Below are 17,169 nucleotides of genomic sequence, written 5' to 3' on the forward strand. Positions count from 1 at the left end.
GTGATCGGTAGAGCGAGAGCAATAATTCTAGCCCCAGACCTCCTCTGTAACTCAAAACGTGCAACCAGTAGAATTTTTTTAAACGTCGCCTATGGAGATTTTAAAGGGTAAAAGTTTGTCGCCATTCCATGAGTGGGTGCATTTTGAAGCGTGACATGTTGGGTATCAATTTACTCGGCGTAACATTATCTTTCACAATATAAAAAATAATTGGGCTAACTTTACTGTTGTCTTATTTTTTTATTAACTAAATTATTTTTCCCAACAAAAGTGCGCTTGTAAGTCCGCTGCACAAATACGGTGTGACAGACAGTATTGCAACAACCACCATTTTATTCTCTAGGGTGTTAGAATAAAAAAATGGAATTACGTACCGGTAATGTCCTTTTCCAGGAGTCTTTCAGGACAGCCACCTTAGAGAGACACCGGCTCCTCCCCTCTGAGGAAACACCGCCTTCATTTTCATGATTTAAGCCTCCTCCTCCCTTCGTTCCTCAGTTCTTCCAGAGTACCTCCGGCCAAACTGGGGAGACACAAGAACACGTCAAACAAATAAACTTTTTAAGTCTTACCTGACGGCCTCATGTAATGAGTTCCCGATGATCTGCAAACAATTTGGGTGGGAACCGGTGCTGTCCTGAAAGACTCCTGGAAAAGGACATTACCGGTACGTAATTCCATTTTTCCCCAATCGTCTTTCAGGACAGCCACCTTAGAGAGGATAAGCGAGTACATTACCTTAGGGTGGGACCACTGCCTGCAGTACTATACGGCCAAAGGCTTGTTCTTTGGCTGACAGAAGATCCAGTCTATAATGTTTCACAACCATAGAAACACTGGACTACGTTGCAGCACTACAGATCTGTGCAGGAGATGCCCCAGCCCACTCTGCCTGAGAAGTTGCCACTGCCCCGGCTGAGTGTGCTCTAACCCCAACTGGAGGACCTAACCTCCCTGTCACGTACGCCTGTCCAATGGCTAACTTAACCATCTAGCTATCGTACGTTTAGAGGCTCTAGCCCCAGAAAACAACACAAAAAATGAATCAGATTTTTTGAACTGACCTTGTGCAATCCAAATAATGAAGAACACATCTTTTAGCATCTTAATCTGTGAAATATGTGTTCCTGTTCTCCTACTGGATTCGAACAGAAAGTAGGTAGCACAATCTCCTGTATTCTTATGGAAACTAGAGGCTACCTTAGGTAAAAAAGGTGCCCTAATAGAAAGGGCTTCGAGTCACTTACTCTCCCTGCTGTAGTGATTGCCACCAAAAATACAGTTTTGGGAGTGATCAATCTTAACGAGCAAGGTTCTAACGGCTCAAAAGGTTCCCTTGTGAGAACCTGTAAAACTAAAGCAAGATCCCGACTGGGAAGGGGGCGACCAAAGGCTTGGTCTTCACCTACTTAAGGCTCTGAAGAACCTTACTATCCCAAGGTCTGACATTAGAAGTCTATTCAGAAACACGCTTGAAACGGATACCTGACTCTCCAATGTTTCGGGGCTAACCTTTTATCTGCCCCTGACTGCCGGACCTCTAGAACGGCCCCCGAGCTGTGCTCCTTGAAGGAGTTCTCTGAGCACCAGTTATTGAACCGCCTCTATACCCTTTCTATACCTTCAAAAGAGTGGCTACTAACAGTCTGAGACCCCTTTGCCATTCGGAACTTCCTCAGTAGCCAAGCTGCAAGGTTCCACCTGGGGGCAGCAGATTGGACACTGGGAAAAAACCCAGGGGAGTTCCACCGACAGGCCCTTAAGAATGGAGACCCACGGCCTCCTGGGCCAATGAGGTGCGATTAGAAAGAGTCACCAGAACTTCCTCAACTCTGCAGGAATCAAGACGGGAATCAGGACGGGAAGGGGGAAAGCATAGCACCTAGAGAAATCCTAAGTCTGTGCTTAGTGCGTCTGCTTCCGACATCCCATCTCCCCTGCTCATAGAACAGGAGATGGCTTCTTTCGCGTTTTCCCTTGGGGCAAAAGAAGTCTATCGAGGGCATTCCCCTCCCCCGGGTGATCATTTCGAAAACGTCCTGTTTGAGAACCTGGTTGCTCTCTCCCCACGTTCTCCTGCTGAGGCATCTAATACCTGAATTTGCTCTCCTTTCCACCGGATCACTGGAAGGACAGGAATTTAACATTTGGCCCATCTGAGGGTGGCTTTTCGCTAAGGCCCTTAAGGCTCTGCTCCAGAAGCCCCCGTTTTATTGACGTAAGCCACTGCCAAGGAATTGTCTCCATGACTGCTACCTAATGTCCCCAGAGCACTCTCTACGGGGTCCTGAGAACCAGATCTACTGCTCTCAACTCCCTCCAATTTTGAGGGTCTCTTTGACTCCCTCCTTCTTGGATATTGGCCAAATCCACTCTAGGCCTTGTGACAAACATGCTCCCCTATCCCACCAAAGGGACTTTAAAATACAGGCTATTTAGTATTATCTCAATGCTCTAAGTTGGTTACTCACTGCTACCTTGCCAGCACGGGACTGTCAGCTGTGACCTTTGCCATTCGGTGATCAGTCATGAGCTACCGTGCTAAAGCTAGCAACAGAGACCCTCGTGATTTGACACAGGGTGGACTAGAACTCAGACATACGCAATCCAACCGCAGACTGCGCCTTTGGGAGACGGTGCGCATTGTCCCACGCCACCGCTCCTGGCTTCTTTACCTGAGTTAGAACCGAAAACAAAGAGTCCTAAGGCCCTCTACTGTGGCCCCAAACCTTCAAGATGAATAGCTTGCAGACGACAGTAATGTAACCCCGTCCACTGAACAGCTAGGAGCGTGGATGTCAGTAAACTCAACCTGACCCTCTTTACTCAGGAAGGTGACCCCCTTGGGAAGAAGTTTAAGATGAGTTTCCGTAGGTTCAGAGGCCAACCCAGGCTCCCTAATAGGTCCCTTATAAGCTGTGGATCCCCGTTCAACTGCGCCAGAGAAGGGACAAAGAGGAGAAGATCGTTAAGATACACGATCACAGAGACTACCCTGAGACGCAGGAAGGACAGGACCTCTACCATCGCAGGAAGGTGACCCCCTTTGGTGAAGATACTAGGGAGAAGGGGATAGCCCAAAGGGGAGTGCTTTGAACTGAAGGTGTAGCACCCCTATCGAGGTTATCCCTGCCAGCATGAGGAAACGCTGGTGGCTTTCTGCGTTGGAAATATGCAGGTATGCATCCTTTACTATCGATGCCCTGAAACAGTTTTGGTGGAAGAGGTGCCCTCACCCCGTGATTAAAACCAACCAAAAACTTCTGTAGGTGACCAAGACACCCAGACGATTCAGGCTCAGGATGAGCCTGAACTTTTCCACAGGCTTGCGAACCCCAAATGAGAGAATAGAAGCCTTGCCTATTTAATCTGCTGGGACCTTTATTACCACTTCCTATTCCTCTAACTCCTGCAGAGGAAAGAAAGGCACCTTTTGTCAGCTCAGTGACAAGGAGTCTCAAAGGGGGAAGCTCTGAAAACTCCACACGGTAACCTCTTTTGATGATCCCCAACACAAACTGATTGGAGGTGATCATCTCCCACTGGGGGAAGAAGGACCCATTTTAACTGCTCCCCCTATTTTTATCTTAAGGGGAAAGGCCTCTTTCTTATAAGCCATGCGATAGCACTGCTTCAAGACCTGGCCCAAACAGCAGGTCTCCTCTAAAGAGGGATTCCACCGAGCTTTGATTTGGACGCCCTGTCCCTCTGCCATGTCTACAGCCTTAAGGCCCTCCAGGCTGAGTTGGTCAGAGCCGAGGACCTTGCATACCATCGAATGAATTAAGCCGAAGCATCCGCAGAGTATGCCAATGCCTAAAGCAGCACGGGAAAAGGAGGATAGAAAAGACTCCTCTGCCGTCATTGCTTCATCTGGATAAGCCAATACTTTGTACTACGAGCCACCACTGTGGCTGCTATGGTAGGCTTAGAGATTTCCTTATGGTAAAACCCAGGCATCTTCAAACCATAGGGTCTAAAAGTGCCCCCATGTCCCCAAGGACAGGTCAGTATGCCTGGACATCTGAGAAAAGGCCGCATCTAACCCGAGGGATTTTATTCCAGATGAGAGCCTCCTCTTCCGCCCAAGGAAACCTTTGTTTTAATGCACCAGAAAAGAAAAGTTTTCCTTCGGGATCCTGCCATCCTTGATGGCATCAATCAAGACGTCATGACCCGGGAACACCCGCTCCCCCTAGGTCCTAGTACATCTGATCGTGGGGTGACAGTGCCTCCTAAGTGATTTGGACAGCTCTCAAGAGCCTTTCCATCTCATCCAGGGGAAGTTTATACCGTGAGGTTCTTTTGGGTTCCCCATCCAAGTCCTCACCCTCAGTCTCCCTTTGGGAGTCTGAGACGGCACTGTCCACTTCTTCCTCAACTTCCCTCTGGATTCTCCCTAACCTGTGGGAGGAACAACCATTGGGTTAGGTGGAACACCCTGCTGTGCTGGTGAAAAGAGTGCTCTGGAGCTGAGGGCATTGAAACCTTTACAGAAGCCGCCAGATCTGCACCCTGTTCTGCTGCCTGCTCTCTAATGGCACCCAAACAGAGCTACGGACTGAGCTATCCAGGCCTTTAAAACACTCCTTACAAAGTGCCTTGAACCAGGAATTCCCCAAAGAGGCTCTACATGAAGGACACTTCCTCCAAGAGCCAAGGGGGGACCTGCTTAAGTCTTTCTGAGATACCTGAAGCAAAAGAGAGAGAGCAGCATAAACTTTAAAAAGAAAAGAAAAGAAAAGAAACACAAGCACTACTTAAGAGAACCACCGGGAGTGCCCCCTCCTAGGATCAATCTCCACCTGGATCCCAGATGCACTGCCCTTCCCCCCGACCACCTAGGGGGAAAACACACCAGTGGAGCTACTGGTTATAAGGTAAGGGAACCCCTCTCCAGGGCTATTACCTTTGAGTGGCTGGTGCTGTTATCTTCAGGAGTTCTTGAAGCCTCTGCTTCGGACATTCTCCCGTTGAGGAAGCGTGGTACGAACGTGCCTCCAACAGCTACCTGTGCAGACTGTAGAAAGAGAGGCTGCACCAGCCGAACGCTAGGTTCCCCTTCACGTGCCGCGTCCGGAACCGGAAGACGCGGATTGAACGAAGGGGTCCGCCCCCACCGGAACTGACGTCGCCCGCCTACCGGTCCGGCTTCCAGCTCCCAGCCGGCTGCATACACAGGGGGGCCCTGGACGCCTTCGTTCCGTACCCCACTGGGCGAAACGCAGGGATGAACCTCTCCAAAGACTTCCTGCTTTCCCCAAGCGAAGATTGGAGTGCGTGTAAAGGTCAGTCGAGTATTCAGCTTCCCCAGCCGACTGGACTGTTTGTTCCGTTGAAACACCCACGGGTGAACGAACAGACGACCCCATAAACTTCCTGCTTCCCCAAGCGAAGTTTAGGGTATATGGACAGTACGAACACTTCAGCTCCCCGCTGATAGGACTGTCCCGGACCGACCGATAAATGGTCGGATAGCCGAACGAGGCCGGGGCTTCGCTCGGATAGCTTTCAGATTCACCAACCGAATTCAGCCTTCAGGTTCCTTGGCGATGTCTCCCCGCCGGAGGAAACACCATAACTGAGGAACGAAGGGAGGAGGAGGCTTAAATCATGAAAATGAAGGCGGTGTTTCCTCAGAGGGGAGGAGCCGGTGTCTCTCTAAGGTGGCTGTCCTGAAAGACGATTGGGGAAAATATATATAATGTTTAGGGGGTTCTAAATAAAGGGAAGAAAAGGCAGGTAATATAAAACACTCAGAGGGAGCTTCATTAGCATTGCTGGTTTGTCATACCAACGGCGACCACAAGAGGGCGCCAGATTCCATAAGGAATCATAGGACCGCAGAAGGCCTCAAAGCCGCGGCCTAAATTTTCAGCCGCCGGCGGAACGGCCCGACGCGATCACGCTGGGGGGGGTCCACAGAGACAGGATACCCCCAGCTGTGCTGCCCCAGGCGCGAGGTCGCTATTTCTAGTCGCCAATGCGACCTGGCGCCCGGGTTTTGTCGAGCCCTGCTTTAGTATATAAAGGACAGCAAACAAGCTTCAGTGCAGTGCATTTCTGATGTACAGCAATATAGCCCTTATTAAGCAGAGATGTCACAAATCTCAATGTGTATTTCTGCTGTGCCACAAAAACATCCCAGCAAGCACAAACTTTCACTACTGATCTACTGGTGTGCAGCCAATGAGGAGTCATGGTCTATCCCTTTATGAAATAACCAACAGGCAATTTATTTCATAGGCATAGCCTGGGCTGTAGATACTAAACCTTCACCACCAGTGAAGGAACAGATCCTAAAATGGTTGGACACCCTATTAGTAGTAGTTGTTGTCCTACCTTACCTCCATAGACTGAGCAAACGCTAGCCAGCACAAATCCAGGTGGTGCTGATTAGCAACTAAAGTCTCAATGAGCCCAGCCCTAGAGACCAATTTAAGACCTCTCTAGAAGAGGTGGTTACCAGTTTAGCCTGGGAGGTAAATAGCTATTTGCAGGCTTCAAACAATCAATTATGTAGCTCTTGCGTAGGTTTGCACAGAAAATCCTCAATTAAAAGGATGTAGGGAGCGATCTATGGTGAATCGCCTTTAGATCTGCCACTGAGTGGATTGTAGCCCAAACCAATAAAAAAAGTTTCTTCTTACCTCCTACACTATAATATAAACACAGTGTAAAGGTGGAGTGGGAGGTTGGAGCTTATGAAAGTTAACTATAGCAGGCAACCCCCAAAAGGAGGATCTGTGACAAGGGAACCCCTACTGTGCCACACAGAAGCTTGGTCTCTGCCCATCCTTGAGTGCTAGGTCAGCTTTTAAACATTGTGAAGCAACTTCAGATTCCTAGCAGCTGGGCTAATAGGGCCGGTAACCTAGTGCACCTGCTGACCAGGGGAGCTTCTGAATCCACCAACCACTGCCCAATTAATAACCTGTTCAGTGGTATACCTGGCCTGTAAGTAACTTTGTATCTACCAGGTCCCCTCTGTACGCTATATTCATCCCTACTAATGTACCACAAGTGGGCATGTAGGGAGAGGCTGGCAACCTACTGCTGCGATAACCAGTGTCTCTGCTGTAAGAGGGAGCTGTGGCTGGTGGTTTTAGCAGTGGCGTCTGCGCTATTTGTATCCCGACCCCAGGTTCTGCACTGCACCAGTCAGTATATACACGGGGAAGGGGGAGCAATGGCCTACCTACCTCTTTCTCATCTGAGGTGGTTTAGGCACACTCGTTCCTCTGCACCACCTGTCCACCATACAGCTTCTCTGATGTAAGAGGGGCTGCAGCTGGTGTTTTTAGCAGAAGCTTAAAGGCTATTTGAATCCAGACCCCAGGTGAGATCTCAAATGCCCAGAAACCCTCTGGCTGGAATTGGGGATTTTGCAGCTAAATTCCCACGGCAAAAGGAAAGTAAAGTACTCACCGTTGTCGTCTTCCTCTTTTTGCCACAGCCAGCGGGCTTGCTTTTCCATCCTTATGGTCCACACGCAAGGAGGATAGCCGCCAAAGTGCCCCCCCCCCCCCCCCCAACTGCTGTCCCCATAGGGAGGTGCCAGGTTAGGCTGTGTCTTGCACTGTACCAGTCAGTCTATATACATGGGGGGGGGGGGGGGGGGGGGCAATGCCTTCCATTCCTCATTCCCATCTTCATATCTGAGGTGGTTAAGGCAGACATCCACCGTAGTAAACTGGTGCCTCCTCGCTCTAGAGAAAGGAGGATGTGGGCGCCTGCTCCTACTGACTCTCAGCCTTCCCTCCTGGGTAAGAACGCCGCTGCCATTTTCCCGAAGTTTGAAAATGACGCAGGTGCTTGTTGCCACGCCCTCTCCGGCAGCCCACGCGAGCTACCGGGGACCCAGGAGTCTGGGACAAGATCCCCCTGGAAAGAACCGATGGCCAGCACCCCCGTCTGAACAGCCACCTGTACAGGTAAGGAGGGGGAGACAGGATAATGGCCCCTGAAGTTCTGGGTACACCACTGTACCCAGGGTCCTTCAGCTCTCAGGGGGGCTCTTCCAATTTCTGCTGCCCGCCCTGAGGAAAGGAAAAGATAGGGGAACCCCCCAGGAAGGACAAGAATATCCTACCAGACCCAGAGGCTTCCCAGGCTTGTGGTCCGGCTCCCAGGGGGAGACCACCAGCCCCAGGCTTGGGTCATTTGGAAAAAAAACAAACAGTTTCGCTGTGTAGGGAGAAACACAATCAAAAACTGAGGATCAAGGGGAAGGGTGGGGACTTAAAACAGCTGTCGATTGATTGTGTTTCCTGTAGGGAGGAGCCTCTCATCTCTCAGGTGTGCCGTCCTGGAAGATGACTTGAGAAAAAAAGATAAATAAAAAATATTGCGTTTAAGAACTAGAACTAAGAACTAGACTCAGCCTCTGCTAAAGAGGCTATTTTACCCATGGGATATGTCTACAAATTTGAGGACTAATAGGGGAAAACAGGAACAAAAAGGTATATACTTCAGCAAAGTTTCCTTCCCCTAGACAACTTTTAAGTTAGGTTCACTTTAACTATTTGATGACACTAGTAATGGACAAAGACTTTTCAGGAGCTACTGTAAGATTCACAAAGCCTATTTTAAAACAATGTAAAACATTACCTTATCGAACAGAGATGTATAAAACTTAAAAGCCAATTTTGGGGTGGGGTGGGGGCTGGGCAGAGGGGCAAAACGCAGGTTCTAGCAGGTATCTGGGCTGATCCCGCTAACAATGCGTTTTTTTGGAACCCTAAACTGTTGGGGACGCTAGTATAGATCTGATCTGATCAGATATTGATCTGTTCAGATACTATACCACTACGGGAGGTGTATGCTTTGCGCGTGGGTGTTAGCGGTACTGGCACTAACCTAGCACTGCCTGGGGCGACGCAGACCCTGACCCTAAAACCTAATTGATATCACCCGCCGGGTGATCAGGGGGTTAAACCTTTATTGGGTAATAAATGGTGGGTGCCCTGATGCTATAAAAAGCAAACTAACTAACCAGAGTCACCCGTAACACTTATACGCTGATCACTGGTGAAAGGGTTAACTAGGGGCAATCAGGGGGTTCAAATCTTTATTAGGTAGTATATGGGGGTCCCTGACGCTATATAAAAACCTGACGGGGAACCTAAATAACTAACTGGCTAACCAGCGTCACCAGTGGCACTTATACGGTGATCGCTGGTGAAAGGTTTAACTCTATGGGCAATCAGGGGGTTAAAACCTTTATTGGGTAATATATGGGGGTACCTAGCGCTGTAAAAACCTGGAGGTGAACCTAAAAAAAATAACTACCTAGCGGCACCAGTGACACTAATGCAGCGATCAGAAAAACGATTGCTTAGTGACACTGGCAAAAGGGGGTGAAAGGGTTAACTCTAGGGGCAATCAGGGGGTTAAACCTTTAGGGGGGTAGGGGGCTACCCTGGACCTAACACTAACTGCCCTGACAGTTTTTACTGTCACAACTGACACTAAATGCAGTGATCAGTAAATAAATGATCACTGCAATCAGTGACACTGACTGGGGGGGGGGGGGGTGATTGGGGGGGTAATTTGTGTGCCTATGTGTACCTATGTGTCAATGTAGTGTTGGTGCACTTACTATTGTGTTCTCCTCGCAGTCCGGTCAAAAAGACCGCCCCGAGGAGAATGACATCACTTCCTAACACAGGCAGGGGAGCTTCTCATTCGCCAGGAGCGATCGAGAGGGGATGGCCAGAAACCAACGGCCATCCCCTCATCCCATATTGCTCCTGAAGCGAAACGGACCGCCGCAGACAGCGGGAGGGGGTCCGATCGGACCCCCCACCCGCTGGAAGGCAAGCACATACATGTACGTGCTTGTGGCTGTCGGTGCCATTGTGCCAACATACATTGCCATGCGGCGGTCCTTAAGTGGTTAAGAGTTGGCTTTAGGGTACAAGTTTGGGAAATGCTGACAGAGGAATTATGTAAGTGAATCTGATAGAAATAGCACCTGAAAAAGTCCCACTGCCAATTACTTGTGCTTTACATGTGAAGATGTGGTGCAGTATGATCTGTGATGGTTGGTCCATTTGTATGGATTTTAAAACACTTGAGTTTATTCTTGAACAGAACATTGCATTTTTTTTCTCTAAATTATTTATACTACACAGAACAGTTACCTTTATTCTTGAACCCGATGCTTCTTCCAATTCTTTTATTTTAGATCCTCCACGACCTGCAACAGGCATTCATTATCAGTATAAGAGATATGCCTCACAAATACACCCAATTTTAAAATGAACCTAGGGGGATAGTAATAGGGAGGCTGCTACTGCTGACTTTTTTTTAGTGCAAACTCAAACCATCATCCTAATTTTAGCCTTAGTTACTACCCAATTAAATCAGGATTATAGCTGGATTAGGTCAGTGCTAAAATAAAGATTTTCTATAGGAAAAAAATAAAGAAATAAATACATTTATATAAGCCATTTAATGTCTAAACCACTGGCAACAAAAAGTGGAGCACACCCCTTTTGTGTGGCCACCAATATTTTCCAGCATTGCCTTAACCTTAAGCCACTGGAGATCTCTTCCACTCCTCCATGGATGACATCACGGAGCTGGTGGCTGTTATGCCCCATACACACTATTCGATTTTCTGCTGATTTTTGTGTTCAGATTTACCAAAACCATGTAGTTCAAGGACCTGCCTGATTGTATACACATTGAAACTACTAAAGGTTTTGACCTCATATGGTTTTGGTTAAAAAAAAAAAAAAAAAAAAACACAGCAGAAAATCTGCCGAGTGTGTATGGCACTTTACAGACCTTGCGCTCCTCCACTTTCCATTTGAGGATGTCCCACAGATGTTCAATATGTTTTCAGACCAAAACCTTGCTTTACCAGTCCATCACCTTTACCCTCACCTTCTTTAGCAAGGCAGTGGTCGTCTTGGGTCGTTACCATGTTGGAATACTGCCCTGCGGACCAGTCTCCGAAGCGAGGGGGGGGGAACATGCTCTGCTGCAGTACGTCATAGTACATGTTGGCATTCATAACTCAATGAACTGTAGCTCCCCAGTGTCAGCAGCACTCATGCAGACCCAGGACCACAATACTCCCACCACCATCCTTGACTGTAGGCAAGACACGCTTGTATTTGTACTCCTCACCTGTTTGCCACCACACACGTTGGACACCATCTGAACCAAAAAAAGTTTATCTTGGCCTCACAAGACCACAGGACATGGTTCCAGTAATCCATGTCCTTAGTCTGCTTGTCTTCAGCAAACTGTTTGTAGGAACTCTTGTACATTATCTTTAGAAGAGGCTTCCTTATGGGACGACAGCCATGCAGACCAATTTGATGCATTGTGGGGCATATGGTCTGACCACTGACCCCCACCCCCCACCCCTTCAACCTCTACAGCAATGCTGGCAGCACTCATACGTCCATTTCCCAAAGACAACCTCTGAATAGGACGCTGAGCATGTGCACTAAACTTCTTTGGTCAACCATGGCGAAGCCTGTTCTGAGTAGAACCTGTCCTGTTAAACCCGTTTGGTCTTGGCCAGCATGCTGCAGCTCAGTTTCAGGGTCTTGGTAACCTGCTTACAGTCTAGGTCATCTTTATGTAGAGCAACAATTCTTTTTTTTTTCAGATCCTCAGTTCTTTGCTATGTTGAACTTCCAGGGGTGAGGGAGAGGTACCCCTTATATCAGTTGTGACAAAACTGTCGTAAGGTCGTCACTTATACATGCACTGCGCAATCTGTTTTTATAGATACTTGCAGAGTTTTTATTCTTATCCTTGCAAGGAATGTTTATGTATCGGGACATTTTTGATACTTTAAATAAACCATCAAAGGAATCTCTGCACTATTGGGAGTTTTCCTCCTTCCTTTTGGTAAATTTGCCGAGTGCTGTGGAAGTATTTATCTGTCGGTGTACAGCGTCTGTCTCCTGTAAGCGTGCCATGCAAGGTGCTATTCATTGATGTCAGCCGGTCATCTGAGAGGGAAGTCCGGGAGATCCTAACAGTGTTGCCGTTTTTCTACTAAGCCCGATTTGAACCCCCTAAATAAGGACAGTCGCAGGCTTTCTGGTAAGCCTCCATTGCATACTGACAAGCAGCACAAGTGGTGGAAAACAGACCCAGGGTCTTTCACTGGGTATTTTTTGTTTGGATACTTTCACTTATGAACTTGTCACATTTTGTGTTTTAAATGCATGTATTTTTGCTAATACAGGAATCACATATGGACCATTTTCTACTGGATGGTTTGTGCACTTGAATATGTTCACTAATTATATATTGTAGACCTATTGCATACACTGTAATCATACTCATATACACACACTTATTTTTTTTTTCCCCAGCGTTGCACTTCTATTTTTATTTATATTTTCTGTGCCCTATATCGGGGTTATAGTGCTTAGCTGCAGGATATCCCTTTGTGTAACAATTTGTCAATGGAATAGACCAGTGTGTAAGTGAAAAAAGTTTAACCAAACACTAAACCTTTTCCAACATTTGCTGGTTGCTAATAAATAAAAAAAAAATAAAAATATTATTTATATATATATATATATATATATATATATATATATATATATATATATATATATATATATATATATATATATATATATATAAAAAAAAACTTAGAACCCCCAAAAATTTTATTTTTTTAGTAGACGCCCTAGAGAATAAAATGGGGTTTTTTTTTTTTTTATTAAAGAAAATGCGATTCTCATTTTGCCCAGAATGGTGCAGCTCTAAATACATTTTTAATCTCCATGTCTATATCACACACACCTTCAGATTCTTCACCGCACACAGCCACAAAAAAGGTAGAAGAATGCTTGTTGGGCAGTGTATTACTGTATTGGACAAACATACTTGGACCAAAACCTCTGGCACTGCGCTAACATGATCCCTTCCCGTAATGGAAAATTTCAAGGAAACTTGACAGTGAGGGTCGCCGCTTCCAGCACAAGTGGAATATTTCTTCACTGAAATACAGAATCACTGTTTGTCTGATATGCCAAGAGACTGGCCGTTTATAAGGAATTTAACGTCCAGAGACACTACCAGTCACGACATAGCACATACGACATGCTAACAGGACACGACCGCAGTGAAAAGTTGAAGCAACTTGAAACTGTTTTAATGTCACAACAGCAGTTTTTCACAAGAGCCCGTGAGTCAAATGAAAATGCCAAAAAGCTATGAGGTTGCCAAAAAATGCAAATCTTTTGCTGAGGGAGACTTTATCAAAGAATGAAAAATGGTTGAGAATATCTGTGCTGAGAAGAAGCAAGAGTTTGACAACATTTGCCTGGCTTATAACACCGTAGTACGGAGAATTGGAGAGATTTCATCAGCTATTAAGAGACAGTTGACATCCAAAGGAGAGGATTTTGACTCGTTTTCAATATCCTGTGATGAAAACACAGATCCGACAGCTCAGTTACCGCTTTTTATGAGAGGGGTGGACGATGAAATGAATGCAACTGAAGAGCTACTTGACCTCCAGAGCATTACAGACCAAACAAGAGGAAAGGATTTGTTAGTTCCACCATAGATGACATGAAATTGCCTTGGAACAAAACTATTACTGATGGGGCACCTGCCATGGCTGGTGAACGAAGTGGATTAGCAACAATAATCTGTAATAAGTTGATCCAAGGAGGCAAAGCTATAAACCACGTCCCTGCCACAGTACATCATGACGTACTTGACTTTGTAAGGGGATATCTGAATGATGCCTGCAGCCGGCGATTCTGTGAACGATAAGAATGATCATAGCAGCAGCTCCGCCACTTGATCATGCTGATAGGCGATGGGAGGGGACATCCACCCAATGCTTCTCCAGGCTCTCCCGTGCCATCGGGGGCCCAGAGAAAGAATCGTCCAGCACCAGATGCCGATAGAGATTTCCGGTGACCAGATGGTCACCAGTCATCTCTATGACTGTCGGAGACTCCCAGAAGTAAACAAAGCCGCGATCGTGGCTCTCAGCATGAGATTGTGATTTTTTTTTTCCCTTGATCTCATGCTTTCCAGCCTGGAGGAGAGATGTGGGGTCTGCCTGACCCCATATTCCTCCATAAAAGAGGACCTGTCACAATAGACTCCTGTTACAAGGGATGTTTACATTCCATGTAACAGGGATAAAAGTGCCATATAAAAAAAAAAAAAAAGTCAAAATACACATATGTAAACGCCATTCAAACTACACGTGTGAGGTAACACTGCGTGCATTAGAGTGTGTGCAACAATTCTAGTACTAGACCTCCTCCAACTCCTCCAAACTGGTAACCTGTAAAAAAATTTTAAAGGGTCGCTTATGGCAGGGCTCGACAAACCCCAGGCGCCAGGTCGCCAATGCGACCAGAAATCGCAACCTGGCACCTAAGCTGCCACCAGCGCACTCTCTATTGATCCCCCAGACATGCAGAGCATAACACTGACTGCAGTCGTCCTCCCTCCTCCACACTCAGCGGCGCCGCGCTAAGTGTGTGAAACTGACAAGCAACGGAGAGAGGAGGATCTGTCAGATTTCAGCTTGATGTCGGGTGGGCGGGACCCAGCAGCTATCAAACACCAGTCAATGGGATCTGGGCGGGCCGCAACGTGTATGTAGCCCGCCCCTTTTCTTAAGCAGCCCAATCGTTGGCTGATGTTTGATAGCTGCCGAGTCCCGCCCACCCAGCCGGGTCCCGCCCATTCCAGCATTAAGCTCAATTCTGACAGCTCCTCTGTTAAATTTCAGTAACAGAGTGCTCCGTGTGAAACCCGCCAGTGCCACCTGCCAGCGCCGCCGTCAAACAGTGCCACCTGCCAGTGCCGAGTGTCGCCGTCAATCAGTGCCACCTGCCAGTGCCGAGTGTCGCCGTCAATCAGTGCCACCTGCCAGTGCCGAGTGTCACCGTCAATCAGTGCCACCTGCCAGTGCCGAGTGTCACCGTCAATCAGTGCCACCTGCCAGTGCCAAGTGTCACCGTCAATCAGTGCTACCACCCAGTGCCAAGTGTCACCGTCAATCAGTGCCACCACCCAGTGCCACCTGCCGCCACCACCCAGTGCCACCTGCCAGTGCAACCGCCAATCAGTGCCACCTACCAACACCAACCAGTGCCACCGCCAATCAGTGCCATCTGCCAACCAGTGCCACCTGCCAGTTCCAAACCAGTGTCACCTGGCAGTTCCACGTGCCAACCAGTGCAACGTGCCACCAATCAGTGCCACCTGCCAACACCAACCAGTGCAATCTGCCAGTGACAACTAGTGCCACCGCCAACCAGGGCCACCTGCCAATGCCAACCTAGTGTCACCTGCCAATGCCAACCAGTGCCAGCCAGTTCCATCTTTTGCCAGCCTTACTCTTTCTGGTCAGCCCATAACCCTGATGTAACAGCATTTCATTGGAGTTATTGACTGGGTGCTCCATTGCGAGTTAGGAATAGGGGGTGAAAATGAGTGGCCTTACCCCGGGAGCTGACAGTCCATAGCACAAAAAAAAAAAAAAAAAAAAAAAACCTGGCTCCTAAATTCAAAGCACATTTGTCAACCCCTGGCTTATGGAGATTTTTAAGTACTGAAGTTTGACACCATTCCATGAGTGTGTGCAATTTTAGGACATGTAAAGGTACAGTTGTGCTCATAAGTTTGCATACCCTGGCAGAATTTGTGCTTTCTTGGCCATTTTTAAAGAGAATATGAATGGTAACACAAACTATTTTCTTTCACTCATGGTTAGTGTTTGGCTGAAGCCATTTATTTTCAATCAACTGTGTTTACTCTTTAAAATCGTAATCACAACAGAAACTACCCAAATGACCCCGATCAAAAGTTTACATACCCTGGTGATTTTGGCCTGGTAACATGCACACAAGTTGACACAAAGGGGTTTTAAATGGCTATTAAAAATATAAACCATCCTCACTTGTGATCCGTTTGCTTGTAATTAGTGTGTGTATAAAAGGCCAATGAGTTTCTGGAATCCTGACAGACTCTTGCATCTTACATGCAGTGCTGCACTGATGTTTCTGGATTCTGAGACATGGGGAAAGCAAAAGAATTGTCAAAAGGATCTGTGGGAAAAGGTAGTTGAACTGCATAAAACAGGAAAGGGATATTAAAAATAAAAAAATAATATGATATCCAAGGAATTGAGAATGCTGTGTGTTCAAACTCTAATCAAGAAGTGGAAAATGAGGGGTTCTCTTGAAACCAAACCACTGTCAGCTAGACCAACTAAAATTTCAGCCAAACTGTCAGGAAAATGGTTTCGGAATGCAAAGAAAACCCCACAAATAACTTCAGAGGAAATACAGGACACTGAAAACATGTGGTGTGGCTGTTTCAAGATGCACAATAAGGAGGTGCTTGAAGAAAGATGGGCTGCATGGTTGAGTCACCAGAAGAAAGCCATTACTACGCAAATGCCACAAAGTATCCAACTTATAATACACCAAACAGCACAGAGATAAGCCTCAAACCTACTGGCACAAAGTCATTTGGAGTGATGAGAGAAAAATTTAGCTTTTTACTAGAAGTGCAACGGATCAAAAAAAACTCACGGATCGGATCGTTCCTTGGATCAGAGTCACGGATCGGATCATTTTTCGGATCAGCAAATAATTTAATTTGCAAAAACCTGTGAAGATTCCACAACCATATAGTCCCCACTGTAATATCCACAATCTCCCCCACTGTAATATTGGCTGAGTATCGCAGAGTATTGGCAGGCAGGGTATCGCAGAGTATTGCTAGAGTATTGGGGTACTGCAGAGTATTGGCAGGGTATGGGGGGATGGCTGCTTCCATCTCAGGATCTCTCCCCTCCACTGTACAGGTTAGTACAGAGAGGGGAGAGAGGAACCGGCGTCATGACACGACGCCGGTTTGTTTACAAGTGATCGCTCCGTCGGAGCGATCAGTGTAAACAGCCTGGGTGTAGAAAGATGGCCGCCGCTTCGGAGCTAGGCTAAAGCCGCGGCCTTTCATAAGGCCGAGACCGCGGATCGCGGCATGTGGCGATCCGAGCGGGATGACCCGCTCAGATCATGGAATGGTGACGATCCGCTGCACCCCTACTTTTTACCCACAACCATAAACACTTTATTTGGAGAGAAGTCAACAAGGCCTATGATGAAAGGTACACCATTCCTACTGTGAAACACAGAGGTAGAT

The 17,169-nt window shown here is 47.2% G+C and overlaps 1 protein-coding gene across 1 annotated transcript in view; it reads right to left on the reverse strand.

Moving 5' to 3' along the window:
* DDX43 (DEAD-box helicase 43) overlaps positions 1 to 17,169 on the reverse strand; it is a 433,112-nt gene that overhangs the window by 397,541 nt on the left and 18,402 nt on the right. Inside the window, exon 2 of the mRNA XM_077490306.1 lies at positions 10,146 to 10,201. Within this exon, the coding sequence (XP_077346432.1) occupies positions 10,146 to 10,201 (56 nt within the window). The remainder of the gene's footprint in view (positions 1 to 10,145; positions 10,202 to 17,169) is intronic.

Source organism: Lithobates pipiens, unplaced genomic scaffold (genome assembly GCF_037356315.1).
Source record: "Lithobates pipiens isolate NorthernLeopardFrog02 unplaced genomic scaffold, aLitPip1_a1.2 Scaffold_18, whole genome shotgun sequence".
In the NCBI taxonomy this organism is placed as follows: domain Eukaryota; kingdom Metazoa; phylum Chordata; class Amphibia; order Anura; family Ranidae; genus Lithobates; species Lithobates pipiens.